Source organism: Entelurus aequoreus, linkage group LG05 (genome assembly GCF_033978785.1).
Source record: "Entelurus aequoreus isolate RoL-2023_Sb linkage group LG05, RoL_Eaeq_v1.1, whole genome shotgun sequence".
Classification (NCBI taxonomy): domain Eukaryota; kingdom Metazoa; phylum Chordata; class Actinopteri; order Syngnathiformes; family Syngnathidae; genus Entelurus; species Entelurus aequoreus.
In genome coordinates this window covers 60,419,365-60,438,868 of record NC_084735.1, presented here as the reverse complement: position 1 = coordinate 60,438,868, position 19,504 = coordinate 60,419,365, and the positions used below count along the sequence as shown (strand labels likewise).

At 40.5% G+C, this 19,504-nt stretch overlaps 1 protein-coding gene across 1 annotated transcript; it reads left to right on the top strand.

The window, feature by feature from the left end:
* Positions 1 to 3,889: 3,889 nt before the first annotated feature.
* On the top strand, positions 3,890 to 18,543 carry LOC133650828 (14-3-3 protein gamma-B-like). The gene is made up of 2 exons (XM_062048506.1): positions 3,890 to 4,159; positions 16,164 to 18,543. The coding sequence occupies exons 1-2, from the start codon at positions 4,073 to 4,075 to the stop codon at positions 16,818 to 16,820; spliced, it is 744 nt and encodes a 247-aa protein (XP_061904490.1). The 5' UTR covers positions 3,890 to 4,072; the 3' UTR covers positions 16,821 to 18,543.
* Positions 18,544 to 19,504: the final 961 nt, after the last annotated feature.

The window sequence follows — 19,504 nt, the reverse complement described above, 5'->3', positions numbered from 1 at the left end:
CATAGCTCTGTGAGGTCCGGTTGCTAAGTTAGCTTCAATGGCGTCGTTAGCAACAGCATTGTTAACCTTCGCCAGGCTGGAAAGCATTAACCGTGTATTTTCATGTACATGGTTTAATAGTATTGTTGATATTCTGTCTATCCTTCCAGTCAGGGATTTATTTATTTTGTTTCTATATGCAGTTAAGTACGATGCTATCACGTTAGCTCCGTGTTTCGTCGATGTATTGTCGTGGAGATAAAAGTCACTGTGAATGTCCATTTCGCGTTCTCGACTCTCATTTTCAAGAGGATATAGTATCCGAGGTGGTTTAAAATACAAATTAGTGATCCACAATAGAAAAAGGAGAGAGTGTGGAATCCAATGAGCCAGCTTTTACCTAAGTTACGGTCAGAGCGAAAAAAGATCTTGCACTGCATTCACTCTAACGTCCCTCATCCACGAATCTTTCATCCTTGCTCAAATTAATGGGGTAATCGTCGCTTTCTCGGTCCGAATCGCTCTAGCTGCATTGAAAACAATAGGAAAATGTGAGGAGCCTTTCAACTGACTACGTCACGCTACTTCTGGTAGGGGCCAGGCTTTTTTTAATCAGATACCAAAAGTTGCGATCTTTATCGTCGTTGTTCTCTACTAAATCCTTTCAGCAAAAATATGGCAATATCGCGAAATGATCAAGTATGACACATAGAATGGATCTGCTTTCCCCGTTTAAATAAAAAAAAAAAATTTCAGTAGGCCTTTAATAGTGCTATTATGTAGTGCAAAGTCAGCACAATTTTTTTCCCTCCAATTTCAAATGCACTTGTTTTAATAAATAAACACAGCGTTTTAAAAGCATACACAATCTGTGTAAATATATTAGTCTGTGGTTAAAAGGACTTGAAAGGACTTGAAACTCAAAATGCAGGACTTGGGACTTGACTTGAGACTTTCCAGTCTTGACTTTGGACTTGACTCGAGACTTGCCTGTCTTGACTCTGGACTTGACTCTGGACTTGAGGGCAAAGACTTGAGACTTACTTATGACTTGCAAAACAATGACTTGGTCCCACCTCTGCGAGTCATCGATCGTGACATTGACACTACTGTAAGTCAAATCTATTATTTGCCCCAAAAACTGATGTGGGACCGTGCCAAAAATGGATTCCCGCCGTCACGCTTTTCGGGCTTCGTCTGTCCACAACTGATTACTACAAGTAAGCCAAACACTTATATTTGAAGTTATCGTAAGGATGTGTTTCAAATTATTCAAGCCTTTATCATGTCTGATAAATGGCAGAGTTGGCCATTTCGATGGTATTAATGACATTGTAAAGGACTACTACTGATTCGATGTTGATGTGCTAAAACCTCTATCTTGTTTAGTCTAGCTTCATACAATAATAACTGCTCTTTTTTCACGCACATTAAATGTGCATGTTTGGATGTATTTATTTAAGAGAGTTACATATATGATTATAAAGTAAATACTGTCCTGTTTACGTGTCGAAGTACCCTTTATACTAGGCCAATACCACTGGCAGCCCACGGGCCACAACTGGCCCGCAAAGCTTTTAAATAGGCGGTTTATATAGGCTTTATCAAGCCTGTTTTGAATAGGCTTGACGAAGCCATTTAAAACAGGCTTGCTCATGAATGCAGTACTCCCGCCACCACATAGGGGGCAACAGCAAAGCATATGTGTCACAATGAAGCAGCAGTGGGTGAGTAGAAGAAGATGGCACTATCAACCCTGAAAAATATCTAAATAAATCACAAAAATCTGACTTTAAACAGCGACCGGACAACAAAGAATGAATGTATTGAAATTGCTGACCTTGTGATGTCTTTTGTATTTGTGGTTGTGTTGTTTTTGGATGTTTAACTCTGTCGATGAAAACTGGTTAAATACATGTAGTGCTGAATTTTACCAGCAGAGGGCGATAAAGCTACACCTTAGGTTTATTTGTGTTGCGCCACATGTGTGCGATGTTTGCTGTGTGTATTAACACGAGACTTTCTATTTTATTTGTGTATGTTACATAAATTAAAATAGAACATTTTTATGGACATTTTTTAAATTCACAATGGACGTTATATTATCTAATGTTTATATTTTCAGTCTTACACACCTAAATAAAGGAAGACATATGAATGAAGAAAACTGAGGAAGAAAATCATTCAAAAGAAGGAACATTAATCAACAAAACTTAGCTTCTGTTTCTTCATGCTGCACACGCTGGAAGCAATTAACGAGAGCAGAATAATGAATTTATTGACAGTGCAGTCCGAAAGCTGATGTGTCTACTTTGTAAATAATAAACGCAGTTGTGAACGACTCTGACCGTCGTCCGGGTTCGCAGTACCATTAAGGAAGGACATGGTTGAGCAGGGTTGGGACTTTGTTTTATTTTTGCAAATAATACTCAGTCTTCTTTCGCCGGGCGCTTTTCAGCTCCGGCTCCACCTGCTGCTCGCTCCGCCGCCTGCTTTCCAGCTGCGTGTGTCGCAGTCTTCCTCGCGCTCTCTTTCTCTTGCGCTCAGCATCCGCCTCCTCCCGGCTCCGGCTTCTCTCTCGCTCCTCCGCGCTGCCGCTGCCGCTGCCGCTGCCGCTGCCGCTGCCGCTGCCGCTGCCGCTGCCGCTGCCGCTGCCGCTGCCGCTGCCGCTGCCGCTGCCGCTGCCGCTGCCGCTGCCGCTGCCGCTGCCGCTGCCGCTGCCGCTGCCGCTGCCGCTGCCGCTGCCGCTGCCGCTGCCGCTGCCGCTGCCGCTGCCGCTCTCCCCCTCTCTCTGCCCCGTCGTTCTCAGCTGCCGTCCTTTTAAACACTGACAGGGGATTAATTGATTGTGCCCAGCTGTCCGATCCACGCACCTGCAGTCCATTTGGACGCGGGTCCGCCGGCCACGCCTCCTCGCTGCCATCTTGGAGCGGGCCCCGTGTGGCACGCCTTGCTATCGGTCTGCCGGCCCCGCCTCCCCACAGCAGTCTCAAAGGAATATAACCTGCATATGCACTTTCTAAAGAAACATCCACATTTTGATGTCCGGCCTCTAAACCCTTGGGCTCTTGAAACTGCCCATATATGATAATAAAGTACATGCTGTACTGTTTACATGCAGAAGTACCCTTTAAAAAGCTGAAATCAATCCCAAATGTCATCTTAGTGATTCAAAATAATATGTTGATATTGACACATTTCATCTGTGCATCTCCTAAGGTTATTCTAGTAATGTATGCATAGATGAGATGTGTCACTATCAAAATATTACCTTGAATTCCTTTTTAGCAACAAAGAATACATTAATTTAATGAATACATCCAAACACTTGATTGATATTTATTATGTGCAAGAACAAAGAACAGTTAACATTGTATGTCGGTTTTAAACAAGAAACATGTTTTAACACCTCAACATCGGATCTACAACAGTCCTTTACAATTAATACCATAGAAATGGCCAACTCTTTCATTTTTGGACGCGATAGAGGCTTAAATAATTTACACATATCTTTACAATAACCATAAATATAAATAGTCCGTCTGACATGAAGTATTGTTTATTGTTTATTGAGGATCCCCATTAGCCGATGCACAAACGCCAGGCTAGTCTTACTGGGGTCCTTTTCAAAAGTTCAAAGTAAAATAATAATATCCAGTTACAAAACATACACAAATCCAGTTACAAAACATACACAAATCCAATTTACAAAATCAGACAAAGCCCCAGCATTGCACCTTAAACAAGCGTGTGGGGCTCCATGTGGCGGGAATACATTTTTGGCAGGGTTCCCCTGAAAAAATGTAATGCCCTCCCTAAATATTTTTCTGCAGCCGGGTGTGTTGCCCACCCGGAGCTCTAACGTAGGTAACAGCCAGGGTCGTTACGTCACTGCACCAGGACACGCCTACTTGGTTGGTGACAAACAGGAAAGGGGAGGGTGGCTCCACACGGCACGCACACAGCAGGCACGACGTGCGGCAAGAGGACGGTTGCTCTCCGATAATACTCGAATATCCATCCATCCATTTCCCACTGCTTGTCCCTCTCGGTATATTTAAATATTCTAGAATTATAACATTACATATCCAACATGGTGGACCGTGAGCAACATTTGCAGAAGGCCAGGCTGGCGGAGCAGGCTGAGAGATATGATGACATGGCAGCAGCCATGAAGTCGGTAAGTAGTCTTAGAAACGATAATGTATCTATTTTCTTTATTATTGTGAATAAATAGGCTCCTCTTACGCGAGTGCATTTATTTGTGACGCTATGAGGATGAACAAGCTGGGTGGGTTTACGAAATGTATTTCTCCCGACTGTACCCTCACACAATAACCCAAATACATTTTGGTGTATTAAAGTTATGATTAAAGTCATTTTTAATGACGACAAACCAGTGAGTGACGTACAATGATGTCATATCTTACTGTTGGACGTCGATCCCATCTACAGCGGCGTTAAGGCCAATGCAGCCTGTTCCAATTTAGATCGTATAGCATACATTTTAAACATATAAGGTAATAAATGTAACTTGGGCTCCAATCAGTCATTTTTAAGATAAAAGATGTGATAGTCGTGAGAATGCGGACCGCTTGGTCCTTCTGGGCGGTGCCTTCGTAGATCCTTTTTTATGGCGTGTGTCGGTGCTAGTGAACGCGGCTCCATCCATCCATCGAGTTCTAGGCTGATTGGCAACATTAAATTGGCCCTAGTGTGTGAATGTTGTCTGTCTGTGTTGGCAATGCGGTGAGGTGGCGACTTAATTGCCTTCCGCCCGAGTGCAGCTCCAGCACCAACATTAATTAAATAAATGTGCGTCTAATGTATTACTATAACATGGCCGCTCATCGAACACCACAAGGAGAGTAGTAACAGAGTTTCGGTGCCAGATTGTGGTCAATGATAACGAGTTAGCATTGATTGACTGTGAGTTAGCACTTTTTTCTGCAACTACACGCGTGCGCACGCGCGCTCAAAAGACGTGTTTGACGCATTAGGCAGAGCAATGTGGGCTGAAAGTTGGCGCAGATGCCGTAGAGTTACATACGCATTTTTAAAAGTGGTTGCCTGTGGACAGCAACTTTCTTTAGTGCAGCAAATGGTCCGTTTAGCTATTTAAGCAGCCTGTTCCATGATGGAAGGCACTGCGTCTAAATGATGCTGCAGAGCAGCAGCATCCAAGGAGAACGCACCTTTTTTGGGGGAATTTTGCGTATCATTCACAATCATTATGTAAGACAGGAACATGTTTTTCTTTTTTTATGCACTCTAACTAGTAACTAACTAGTAAGGCCAGTAAAAGTCTGCTTACAGTGGAGGCTATGGGAGTCACTCTTTTCTGCCAATAAAGCCCTTAAAAAAAATGTAAACACCTCCATTAGGTTTTATATACAAAACCTAAAACCAGTGAGGTTGGCACCATAGGCGCCGATCTACATACAGTGAGTGCTCAGTGTGTGTATAAAAAAAAAAAAATAGACGTTCAGCGAAGTCAATATCCCATCTGATTTGTGGCTTTATTATTTTGTAAAATGGACCAAACTCACCACAGAATTAACTACAACAAGAACGATTTTTCAAAAATTATTTTAAAGATTGAGTGGGTGCTTTGCAGTGCCCCGAAGCACCCACGGGATCGGCGCCTATGACTGGCACGTTGTGTAAATCATAAATAAAAACAGAATACAATCAATTGCAAATCCTTTTCAACCTATATTCAATTGAATAGACTGCAAAGACAAGATACTTAATGTTCGAACTGGAAGACTTTGTTATTTTTTGCAAATATTAGCTCGTTTGGAATTTGATGCCTGCAACATGTTTCAAAAAAGCTGGCACAAGTGGCAAAAAAGACTGAGAAAGTTAAGGGAATGCTCATCAAACACTTATTCGGAAAATCCCACAGGTGAACAGGCTAATTCGTAACAGGTGGGTGCCATGATTGGGTATAAAAGTAGCTTCCATGAAATGCTCAGTCATTCACAAACAAGGATGGGTCACCACTTTGTGAACAAATGCCTGATCAAATTGTTTAAGAACAACATTTCTCAACCAGCTATTGCAAGGGATTTAGGGATCTCACCATCTACGGTCCGTAATGTCATCAAAAGGTTCAGAGAATCTGGAGAAATCACTGCACGTAAGCAGCAAGGCTGAAAACCAACATTGAATGCCCGTGACCTTCGATCCCTCAGGCGGTACTGCATCAAAAATCGACATCAGTGTGTAAAGGATATCACCACATGGGCTCAGGAACACTTCAGAAAACCACTAACTACAGTTTGTCGCTACATCTGTAAGTCCAAGTTAAAACTCTACTATGCAAAGCCAAAGCCATTTATCAACAACACCCAGAAACGCCACCGGCTTCGCTGGGCCCGATCTCATCTAAGATGGACTGATGCAAAGTGTAAAAGTGTTCTGTGGTCTGACGAGTCCACATTTGAAATGGTTTTTGGAAACTGTGGGCGTCGTGTTGCGGAACAAAGAGGAAAAGAACCATCCGGATTGTTATAGGCACAAAGTTCAAAAGCCAGCATCTGTGATGGTATAGGGGTGTATTAGTGCCCAAGGCATGGGTAACTTACACATCTGTGAAGGCACCATTATTGCTGAAAGTTACATGCAGGTTTTGGAGCAACATTTGTTGCCATCCAAGCAACGCTATCATAGACGCCCCTGCTTATTTCAGCAAGACAATGCCAAGCCACATGTAACAATAGCGTGGCTTCATAGTAAAAGAGTGCGGGTACTAGACTGGCCTACCTGTAGTCCAGACCTGTCTCCCATTTGAAATTGTGTGGCGCAATACGAAGCCTAAAATACGACAACGGAGACTGTTGAACAACTTAAGCTGTACATCAAGCAAGAATGGGAAAGAATTCCATCTGAAAAGCTTCAAAAATTTGTCTCCTCAGTTCCCAAACGTTTACTGTGTGTTGTTAAAAGGAAAGGCCATGTAACACAGTGGTAAAAATACCCGTGCCAACTTTGTTTGCAATGTGTTGCTGCCATTCAATTCTAAGTTGCTGCCATTAAATTCTAAGTTAATGATTATTTGAAAGAAAAAAACACGTTTTTCAGTTCGAACATTAAATACCTTGTCTTTGCAGTCTATTCAGATGATTATTCAAAGGATTTGCAAATCATTGTATTCTGTTTTTATTTACGATTTACACAACGTGCCTACTTCACTGGTTTGGGTTTTGTACATTCTGTAAGTATATATGTAATGTAGTAACAGACACATTCATAATAACATGTAATATGTATGTATTTTGATCATTTTAAGCATGCAGTGGGACATTTAATTTAAAAAACGCATCACAACCATCGCTCTTACCTTTGACAACATCACTGATTATTACTCACTGCATGAGAGCCAACAAACATACTAAAACATCACTTACTCTACAATGTCTGCTGTCACTAAGATCCTGACTGATAGGTTGTTTATACCTATATTCCCATTCAGATGAAGAAATAATCATAATCCTCGCCAAGAAAAAAAAGGCTTTTTGTGTCTTTCTCGCCATGTCCTGGTCTAAATTGGATGCCAAAGTTGACCAATTTGGCGGATTATGTTCTCATCCTACTATCAAGGTGAGAGACATTATTTATGTTCTAGAATAAACTTTCACAAGCAACAAGGCGAAGAAGCAGTTCACCAGCCGATGATGTCAACATAGCCACATAAGCTAATTAGCCCTGTGTTTACGGCGCCGCTATAGATAATTTGTCTGTGTTAGCGCTTAAAATAAAATTATCACTAATACTTGGTTTGTATTCAAGTCACAAAACGTAAATGGAGTATTGCTGGCGGTTTTTGTATGGTTATTTAGAAGGCTTTATGGGCGGAATAGAGGAGCTCCAATTGACTCCATTATGAGCGGACTTTTATGTACGAGTTAGAATGCATTAACAAAATACAGATTCTGTCTTCTTGTCTTATATAATAATTATGAACGATAGGCAAAATTCCCCCCCAAAATTTAAGGCTCAATCCAAATACTATCTCTTCCTCCTTGTTTTAGCCCTTTTCCCTTTGTTTTGCACGCTCACATCAATGTAGTGGTTTGCGAATTCTCCGTCAGGTAAAGGGGAAGGGCCAAGTGGGAGGGTCGCAGAGCTCTCTAAATAAAATGAGCTTGTGAACCTCCCTTGGATATCGAGGAGAAGGAAACATTTCTAACATTACACTGTGCTTGCTAAAACAATGACATAAAACAAACAAAGAGAAGCCAAACATATGTAAGTAATATGCTTAATTATTGATTTTCATGATAACCAGTGGTTTTGTTCAGCTGTTTATCTGTTGTGACTCCACTCAAGTCCACCATTTCTTAATTGTTTGTTGCATTTTTTATTGCTTGTTAAAACGATCACGTTCCAGTATACTTTGCTAAAATAGCTGTAACTATATTATTTGTTTTATCAATGCAGACATAATTAACAGCACAGCCAACTAAGCTAAGTTTTAAATTATGTATTGTATGTTTTCACCGCTCATAAGCCTGCGATGTGGTTCAAGCTACCGTAGGTTATTGCTTCTGAATACTGCGTTCTTTGTTTTCTGCCTCATCAGTAATGTAACATGATACAGGTTTGAGAAAAGTCTATACGTTACACAGGGTTCCTTTAGATTGCCAAGATACCTGTGCTGGTGGTGGGGGCGTTAATAGGGTCGTGGTGGGAGTGCGTTCACCATGACGCCATAGCATAATTTGCTATGATGATATAATCTTTTTTTAAAAAGCTTAAAAAATTAAAACACACATTTAAAAACAAATCTATTATCAAGTAGTATCAACATATATTTCTATATCGTTTTGCCATTTTTTTCAATTGTTGCTGCTTATTTTACAATCACTTTGTTGAGAAATGTTCAAGTGTCTAAAGAATTTTAATGACTTTTTTTGATAAAAAAACGACTAGCAACAAACCGAGCATCTTTTTCTGGTGTTACTTGTGTTTCCCTCCATGTCCCTGACGAAAAGTGAGCTGCAGTACAAGTGTGACGCATAACGTCACACTTGCTTCACACTGCTCCTGCTCTAGTTGGACTTTCTCTCCTTAAAGCCACCACTGTTCACATTGCAAACATGCTGACGAGGCTCAAAACAATCGTGTGCGTCTTGTTTACATCCAGTTTACGCAGCGCTGTTTTCAGTGAACAAAGCCTTTTTTCGGTGGCCTAAGTTTTCGGTGCATCACAAGTTAATAGTGGGCAAAGAATAAACTTCACAAATCCATTCATTCATTGTGGTGAAGAAGGAGCTGAGCCGGAAGGCAAAGCTCTCAATTTAACCGGTCGATCTACGTTCCCATCCTCACCTATGGTCATGAGCTTTGGGTTATGACCGAAAGGACAAGATCACGGGTACAAGCGGCCGAAATGAGTTTCCTCCGCCGGGTGGCGGGGCTCTCCCTTAGAGATAAGGTGAGAAGCTCTGCCATCCGGGGGGAGCTCAAAGTAAAGCCGCTGCTCCTCCACATCGAGAGGAGCCAGATGAGGTGGTTCGGGCATCTGGTCAGGATGCCACCCGAACGCTTCCCTAGGGAGGTGTTTAGGGCACGTCCGACCGGTAGGAGGCCACGGGGAAGACCCAGGACACGTTGGGAAGACTATGTCTCCCGGCTGGCCTGGGAACGCCTCGGGATCCCCCGGGGAAGAGCTGGACGAAGTGGCTGGGGAGAGGGAAGTCTGGGCTTCCCTGCTTAGGCTGTGCCCCCGCGACCCGACCTCGGATAAGCGGAAGAAGATGGATGGATGGATGGAAGTCCATTCATACTGTAACAATCTGCTGGTGGTAGTTTTTATGTTTGTGTGGTTTTGATTTGATGCAAATTTTTCCCATGATCACAAACAATAATTCGGATTGAGCCTTAGTCCATAAAATGCCACACAGGCCCACCAGTGAAGCATGGATTTGTGTTTTTGCTGAATTACCACTTAGTAAGGATGAGCCGATCAATTGGCCACCGATCACTATCGCACGGGGCAGCACGGTGGTACAGGGGTTAGTGCATGTGCCTCACAATACGAAGGTCCTGAGTAGTCCTGAGTTCAATCCCGGGCTTGGGATCTTTCTGTGTGGAGTTTGCATGTTCTCCCCGTGACTGCGTGGGTTCCCTCCGGGTACTCCGGCTTCCTCCCACCTCCAAAAACATGCACCTGGCGATAGGTTGATTGGCAACACTAATTTGGCCATAGTGTGTGAATGTGAGTGTGAATGTTGTCTGTCTGTCTGCGTTGGCCCTGCGATGAGGTGGCGACTTGTCCAGGGTGTACCCCGCCTTCCAATCAATCCAATCCAATCCACTTTATTTATACAGCACATTTAAACAAAAAATGTTTCCTAAGTGCTGCACAACAATATTAAAAAACAGTATTAAAAACAATATTAAAAACAATAATCAAATATTATCCGCCCGAATGCAGCTGAGATAGGCTCCAGCACGCCCCGCGGCCCCAAAAGGGACAAGCGGTAGAAAATGGATGGATGGGCACTATCGCACGATTTTCTTCAAAAAGTAGGTGAATGCTATTGCCGATTAATGTCTTTCAATGCTGATCATCTCTGGCTTATTTAATTTTAGTCCCCCGGCTGACAAGCTAACAGCTATTTAGGTATCTTCATACACGGTGTGGAGCCGCTCCCCTAACCTAATAGTAATCACCTCAATTACGTCAAATAAACTGCATTTCTTAGTATCTTAAGTATCATTATCAAGTATTACTGGGTTTCTGTGGGGCATTAAAAAACATTAAAAGTTATTAAATGCATTTTGCGAAAATTAAGCCCTTAAATGGAATTAAAAAGCATTAAATGCAATGTCCAGAGGCATTAAAAAATGTAATTCAATTGTAGGACTTGGCCAATACGTTGATAAATCAAACAATAAATGAAAATGAACGTAATAACGTTGCAGTCATCAATAAATTGTTACGTTGGTCTGTGTACTTAATTTTTGGGCTCTGGCTTTAAAACTAGATACAAGAGGTCTTTTAAGGTTCGAAAGTGAGAAAAGTGCTGCCTCCATAGCGGACATTGCTGGACGGCAAAATCAAACGGCTCTAGGCGCCCAAACGTTGCCATTATTTGGTCACTGTAGTCGCGTAGTCCTTAACTCTGACACCATGTCAGGTTAATGAGGAAGCTGAGCTTGTTGTATGCACAACTCTTCTTTATTTAATTTGTCTCCAGTTCACCTCACATGAGCTAACTTGGCTAACATTAGCAAGTCTTGTGACCCAGGCACCTCATTTGACCTACGGTGGCCTAGGATGGACAAACAAGGCAATTGTCACAACAGACCACTACTTATTCTCTGACATTCCCAAAGTAAATTAATTATAGTTCCTTTAGCTGCCTGACACTTTATACGTAACTTGCTATCAAATGTACTCATTTTAAACAACTGTGAAGGTGTAAAATACAATCTATTCATGATGTGAAAATAACTCAGATTATTTTTAATGGATCTACAGTAAAAGGCTTATTGGCATTTTTCCAAATATCATTCCAGGACATGTCATTTTCTAAAATGTATAATTCAATTATCCTTTTCCAAACACATGCATCATTTGCATTTCTAGTATGATGTTCATTTATTATCCCATAAAACCTTTAAACTATTTAAAAAAAATTGTATCCTGATTAAAAAATGTATCCTACAGTCTGTGGCTATATAAGGCATATTTTCTGAGGATATGCTTTTTACAGCATGTTTTAAAAGAGATACAATCTTAAAAAAGACTTCTGGGTATCTTTTATTGATCAACTAATTCAGAATCGAGTGTTTATTTAGAGGGCTTAATGTCCCCTTAAAGTTCCCCTCTAATAGTTTTGATTGAAGGTATAGTGTGACCATTGACAAACGGAACCTTTTTAACTGGCTATTTTTACGGCCAGTGCACAATGTCAGAACACCGGATGCTACTACAGTTGTAATTCACGAGATAATGACAATTCATGTAAACATTTTAACTATTTAGCATTATTATTATGCGGCAAAGAGGAGTGGGTGAAACTGGCCAAACATAGGCGTCCCAAACTTGTAGCATCGTATTCAAAAAGACTTGAGGCTGTAATTGCTGTCAGAGGTGCATCAACAAAGTACTGAGCTAATAAGGCTGTGAATACATGTTTTTTTTAGACCTTTATTTTAAATAAAATTGCAAAAATCACATTGTATTCATGAGAACACATTTTATTCCATTTTGGAATAAGGCTGTAACATAACAAAATGTGGAAAAAGTGAAGCGTTGTGAATACTTTCCGGATGCACAGTATAATAACTCAAGCCTTACAGATTCACTTAGTTAATCTTGTGTACGCAATATATTATTATTGTCCATGCGCATAGGGTGTGAAACTGGAATTTAAATAAAATAAAATAAAATGCTTATGAAAAATACTTCAAAATGCGGTTACCATTTTGCTACGCTCAGACGCTTGCTAAACCTGCATTGCTTGGCCTCGTCTGTCCACAGCGGATTACTAGGTGTAAGACAAACACTTTATCTTCGTGGTTATTGTAACGCTACGTGTTTGACATTATTTAAGCCGTTATCGTGTCTGAAAAATGACAGTTTGCCTTTTTTGTGGTATTAATGAGATTTAAAGGACTTGTTAGTCCGATGTTGATGTGATAAAACCTCTTTCTTGTTTGGAAGATACATGCAATTGTAACTGTTATTTCTTCGTGCACATAATAAATATTTATAAAGTTTTTGGATGTATTAATTTATGTAAAATGTTCATTAAATGTACATACCCCGTTTCCATATGAGTTGGGAAATTGTGTTAGATGTAAATATAAACGGAATACACTGATTTGCAAATCATTTTAAACCCACATTCAGTTGAATATGCTACAAAGACAACATATTTGATGTTCAAACTGATAAACATTTTTTTTTTGCAAATAATCATTCACTTTAGAATTTCATGCCAGCAACACGTGACAAAGAAGTTGGGAAAGGTGGCAATAAATACTGATAAAGTTGAGGAATGCTCATCAAACACTTATTTGGAACATCCCACAGGTGAACAGGCAAATTGGGAACAGGTGGGTGCCATGATTGGGTATAAAACTAGATTCCATGAAATGCTCAGTCATTCACAAACAAGGATGGGGCGAGGGTCACCACTTTGTCAACAAAAGCATGAGCAAACTGTTGAACACTTTAAGAAAAACCTTTCTCAACCAGCTATTGCAAGGAATTTAGAGATTTCACCATCTACGGTCCGTAATATCATCAAAGGGTTCAGAGAATCTGGAGAAATCACTGCACGTAAGCAGCTAAGCCCGTGACCTTCGATCCCTCAGGCTGTACTGCATCAACAAGCGACATCGGTGTGTAAAGGATATCACCACATGGGCTCAGGAACACTTCAGAAACCCACTGTCAGTAACTACAGTTGGTCGCTACATCTGTAAGTGCAAGTTAAAACTCTCCTATGCAAGGTGAAAACCGTTTATCAACAACACCAAGAAACACTGTCGGCTTCGCTGTGCCTGAGCTCATCTAAGATGGACTGATACAAAGTGGAAAAGTGTTCTGTGGTCTGACGAGTCCACATTTCAAATTGTTTTTGGAAACTGTGGACGTCGTGTCCTCCGGACCAAAGAGGAAAAGAACCATCCGGATTGTTATAGGCGCAAAGTTCAAAAGCCAGCATCTGTGATGGTATGGGGGTGTATTAGTGCCCAAGACATGGGTAACTTACACATCTGTGAAGGCGCCATTAATGCTGAAAGGTACATACAGGTTTTGGAGCAACATATGTTGCCATCCAAGCAACGTTACTATGGACGCCCCTGCTTATTTCAGTAAGACAATGCCAAGCCACGTGTTACATCAACGTAGCTTCATAGTAAAAGAGTGCGGGTACTAGACTGGCCTGTAGTCCAGACCCGTCTCCCATTGAAAATGTGTGGCGCATTATGAAGCCTAAAATACCACAACGGAGACCCCCGGACTGTTGAACAACTTAAGCTGTACATCAAGCAAGAATGGGAAAGAATTCCACCTGAGAAGCTTAAAAAATGTGTCTCCTCAGTTCCCAAACGTTTACTGAGTGTTGTTAAAAGGAAAGGCCATGTAACACAGTGGTGAACATCCTTTCCCAACTACTTTGGCACATGTTGCAGCCATGAAATTCTAAGTTAATTATTATTTGCAAAAAAAAAGAAAGTTTATAAGTTTGAACATCAAATATCTTGTCTTTGTAGTGCATTCAATTGAATATGGGTTGAAAAGGATTTGTAAATCATTGTATTCCGTTTATATTTACATCCAACACAATTTCCCAACTCATGGAAACGGGGTTTGTAATATTGCCTGACAAAAAGTTGTTTCAAGGTAATATTTAGATATTTACACATTGCATATTTACACACGCATATTTTACTAGAATACCCTTCTGAGCATTACATATATAAACATCAAGTACCTACTGTACTTGTACTTAAATTGTTTTTTTAGAGAAATGCTTTGACATTAAGCAACAAACTGGCAGCCAGGCTTCCGTCAGTCTACCCCAGGGCAGCATGTAGCTTACCACCACTCATGGTGGTAAGATGGGTTCCCACTTCTCTGTGAAGCGCTTTGAGTGTCTAGAAAAGCGCTATATCAATTTAATCCATTATTATTATTCGAATGCAGCTGAGATAGGCTCCAGCACTCCCCGCGACACCAAAAGGGACAAGCGGTATAAAATGGATGGATTATTATTAAGTAGCGGGAAACAACACGATTCGATCCGTTTCTTCTTCGATAGTTGCTTTAGGTCTTTCCGGTGCACTGCTGTCGATATAGCGCCTCTATAGTGGTGCAACGCTGCAACTGCAGTTAAAACACGTAGCTGCCACAGAGGGACATCCATCGCTCAATCAACACAGCCGGAGCTTTACGCTGTGTTGAACGATATCAATCGCTCTGGTTGGGGGCGGCACAAAATTAGGTGGAGGCGGCCAGCACACAATTTTGAACGCAGGAAAAACCCTGTATAAATGATAACCATATCTTACTATAACATCATCAAAAGAGTGTAACACTTCAATTTAAGAAACAGAAGAATATGATCAAATGTTTTATTTTAATTTTTTTTAATCAGGAACCATTTGAAATGATCAGGGACCCACTCAAATCATTACCTGTGTTTCCCGGGGATTCACTGCATTGAAAACTTAACAACATCACTGAGCATAAAATATTTACACCACACAGATAGATATAAGTGATCATGGTGCCACTATAAATGGTTTGTCTGCTTTAGCGCTTATAATAACAATATCACTACTACTTGGTTAATATTCAAGTCACAAAATGAAAATGAAATCATATAGCAAATTATACGATGAGGCCATGGTAACCATGCCCTGAACCACCGCCACAGGTATCTTGGCAATCTCGGGAAAACCCTGATGGAGTGTTTTTTTTTTTTTTTTATACAACTTTATTAACAAAGATGAAGCTGGGCTAGGCTCCAGCCACCCCCGCAACCCTGAGAGGGACAAGCGGTAGAAAATGGATGAATGGATGGATGGAAGCTGTCTACAACAGAAAGTGAACTCATAAATCGTAAGTGAAGCAAAGCTAACACTTAATTTGCATTAATACAAAATTAAAAAAAACTATTGCAAATTAAAATAGAAAAAAATAAACATTTCAACTAAAATATGGCTCTTAAGAATCCAGATCAATGTTCAATATTTCTTCTGACAAAGTATATGGTGTCAATGTATTAGTTATTTTTTAAATAAAACTTGGTTAAAAGATTTCCGTGTGTGTATGAATATGTTATGAACACATTCCACAATACCGCAATCGACAATAATAACAACCATGAGCATTTTAGTACAACAACCGTGATATAAGATTTTCATATCGTTACAACCCTGGTCTGAACAAACATAAGTGATGATGCTTTTACAGACTCTTCAACACATTTTATTTTTGTTGGTTTTTGTCAACGTCAATTCATTAATGTTCACTGTCTTTATTGTTTTAGCGTCAGTTCAATATGACAAATTTAACTAAAGTACTGGTTTAGAAAAATGTGTTTGACATAGAATTTTCATGTGTGGCTGAAAATGTAAATGTTGGAGCTTAAACCCTTTTTCTTGAAAGAATAACGCTGATTCATGCTGGTATATTTCTTTTTTCTCAGGTGACAGAGTTGAATGAAGCACTATCCAATGAGGAGAGGAACCTGCTCTCTGTAGCCTACAAAAATGTGGTGGGGGCGAGGCGTTCCTCCTGGCGTGTCATCTCAAGCATTGAGCAGAAGACGTCGGCCGACGGTAACGAGAAAAAGATCGAGATGGTGCGTGTATACCGGGAAAAGATCGAAAAGGAACTGGAGGCCGTCTGCCAGGATGTGCTCAACCTCCTCGACAACTTTCTGATCAAGAACTGCAACGAGACGCAACAAGAGAGCAAAGTGTTCTACCTGAAAATGAAGGGTGACTACTACCGTTACCTGGCTGAAGTGGCCACAGGTGAGAAGCGATCCACCGTCGTGGAGTCCTCGGAGAAGTCTTACAGTGAGGCCCACGAGATCAGCAAGGAGCACATGCAGCCCACGCACCCCATCCGCCTGGGCTTGGCTCTCAACTACTCTGTCTTCTACTATGAGATCCAGAACGCCCCAGAACAGGCATGCCACCTGGCCAAGACCGCCTTTGATGACGCCATTGCTGAGCTGGACACCCTCAACGAGGACTCCTACAAAGACTCTACTCTCATTATGCAGCTGTTACGGGATAACTTGACGCTGTGGACGAGCGACCAACAAGACGACGAGGCAGGCGAGGGCAACAACTAAAGGGTCTGCGACCTCATTCTGCCAAAACACCGTCACCGTTGCACTCACAAATGTTAAATCTAATCAGTGAAACAGTGAAGACCAATGGTATCAGCAGCCAATTTACCAAACGGTACTAACATGGCTGCTGTTCTTTCTTTTTCCACACACTCATAGTGAAATAAGGAGAAACAATTAATTTAAGTTATTTAGAAAATAAATAAAATAATGAATTCCCCTTCGCTTTACAGCATTTAGAAGCAAGAAGTGTGTCATCGGCGCCAATGGCAGACACGTCGCGCAAATGAAGCAGAGATTTCTAATTGTCATCTGTGATGGAAGAAGCAGCCACAAATAGAGTTTGATGTTTGAGCAACAGGAAAATTAGAGCAGGGGTTCTAACCTTTTTGACCCTGGGGCCCAAATTTTGCACTACAGAGGGGCCCGGGGTCCACTAGTAACATTGAATTAGTAGTCTAACCTACTTACAGTTTAACAGATCAAACCTTATCAAATGATATGAAAGCATGTGTTAATGACAAATATTATTATCAAGGTTTAAGTCAGACTAATTACAAAAATAAATACTAATTAAACATTCTGCAAAAGGGATGCAAAAAACTGATGAAAAATACATTGTGCTGAACAGTGCTAAAATATATTTTTTAACTAAATTAATAATAAATACTAATAATTTGTTTTGTCAATTATCAATAAAATTAAAGTGCAAATGAAAATACAGCTTCACCACTTGATTCATATTTTTTGCACTAAAGAAACTTCTCTATGACTTAAGCTCCAGACTTCTTCTGTTTGTTTTATATTGTTACTACTGCCACAATTGTGAATTGCAACCGAGTATCGCATTTTTTGCCAGCCCTCTTGGGGGCGATGGCGGCTCAACAATTGATTAAGAAACACTGAATTGGAGTAACCTTGAAAGTGAGAAAGGACATAGGGGGACTCATAGGGAGTCTGTCTACATGCGTATTGACGTGACATATTTATTTGCAGCACACTAAGTTGTTCAGTACAAAGGAGGTTGTCTCTGTTACTGAGAATTACATGAAAACATGTTTTTGTTTCGTTTTGTCAGGTGTGGGTCCAGCTAATTCACACAGTCATATTGCAACTAAAAATAGAGGTTCCTGTAGTAAACTTAGTGCAGCTTGTCCCTATTGTGTGCTGATGTGCTTTACTGAATACATTAGGTGTGTTTGGACGCCTTAGTCCTCATTGTGACAACAATACCGACACTAACGACCTCTAATCGGTCCCCATGTTTGGAGGAAAAACATTCACAGAAGTCAGAGAATAATGACAATTTGTGAATAAGGACATGAAATGGCTCCAATCTTGCTCTCCCCTTGGAACCACTGATATTGCACTCAAGAAGGCTTGAAAAGCTCATCTCAGCTTTGTGGACCTAATCTGCAGTTTCTTTTGGTCTAGGGATGCACTCGCCTATGACAATATTTAATTTATTCAGTGTAATATGACAACTGCTACAGTATTCTCCATAGTACAGTATTGTGCATGCTGGTGATGTATTTATAGAGTAGCTTCAATTTATCAAGTTATACCATAAATGTTATGTATTCATAGGATATTGGTGAATACTAGATGTTTATAAGATGTGTTATTTATTTTTTATCGCCTTTGTTAGCAAAATCGTGTTTGAATGTTATTTATTCCATTTTATTCCAAAACAGTTATTGTTACCAATAAATTGATCTGTTACAGATATGATTATGTTGACATGGAAATCTTGGTAAATAATTCATTGGTAAGCAATAACATGCTTGGGATTGTCAACCACAGAGTTCTCATAAAATAAATATAACACCATAAAGGCAAATACCATACATAACTAGAAAATAATTCTGATTGATTCAGGATTACTTGTTCCTTATTAATTTCTGACATTTTCTGAAAGTTACATCAAAATCCGCCAATAAGTTTTTGAGTTATGTTGCTAACATATGAAGTGTATTTCTGGTCTTGTCACCCCCTCCCTGGCAGGAGGGCAACACGGCAGTGTGGCTGGATCAAAAGAGACGTCGGAGGCACTTTGCTGAACAAACATTTTTTGAACTCACAACCTACCAGGGCGGACACTAACCACTAGGTCAGTAGGTTGAGCTAGCAGGTAGTCTTTTCTCAAGGATATGGTTATCACTTTTGCATTCCGAAGTCCCAATTAGAGCCTATTTTCCTACAAGAAGACATCCATTGCACCTGTGAATATCAAACTAAGGGACCTGCCTTATCTAATTATGTGCTCAAACTGAAATAACACTATTTTATTAAACTTGGAGGTTTGCTTTCTCCAAGGTGAATATAAACATTCACCATATGCTAAACATAATATGAATTAATTAATTCACTTCACTAACAAAATGAGGGGACAAAAAAACAGCAAATACCTAACCTCCTGGTGACGGTAATTAATGGAAGTATAAATGAAACTGTCATATCTGTGCTGGTCTTGGTGGTGTCGCCTTTAAAAAATGTTTCTGGTAGTCAGCTATAGATAACCTAATGTCTTTAGCGGGAGGCTGACAGAATGAATTAGAAAAAAAAGTGTCCATGTTTTGATCCCCTGTGACCGCTCTGGTAAGAGAGAAAAAAAATTGTGTTGCGTGACGTCATCTGAGCGCTTAGTGACCTGGCTAACAGCCCAAAAGGTGAAATGTTTGGCAAAA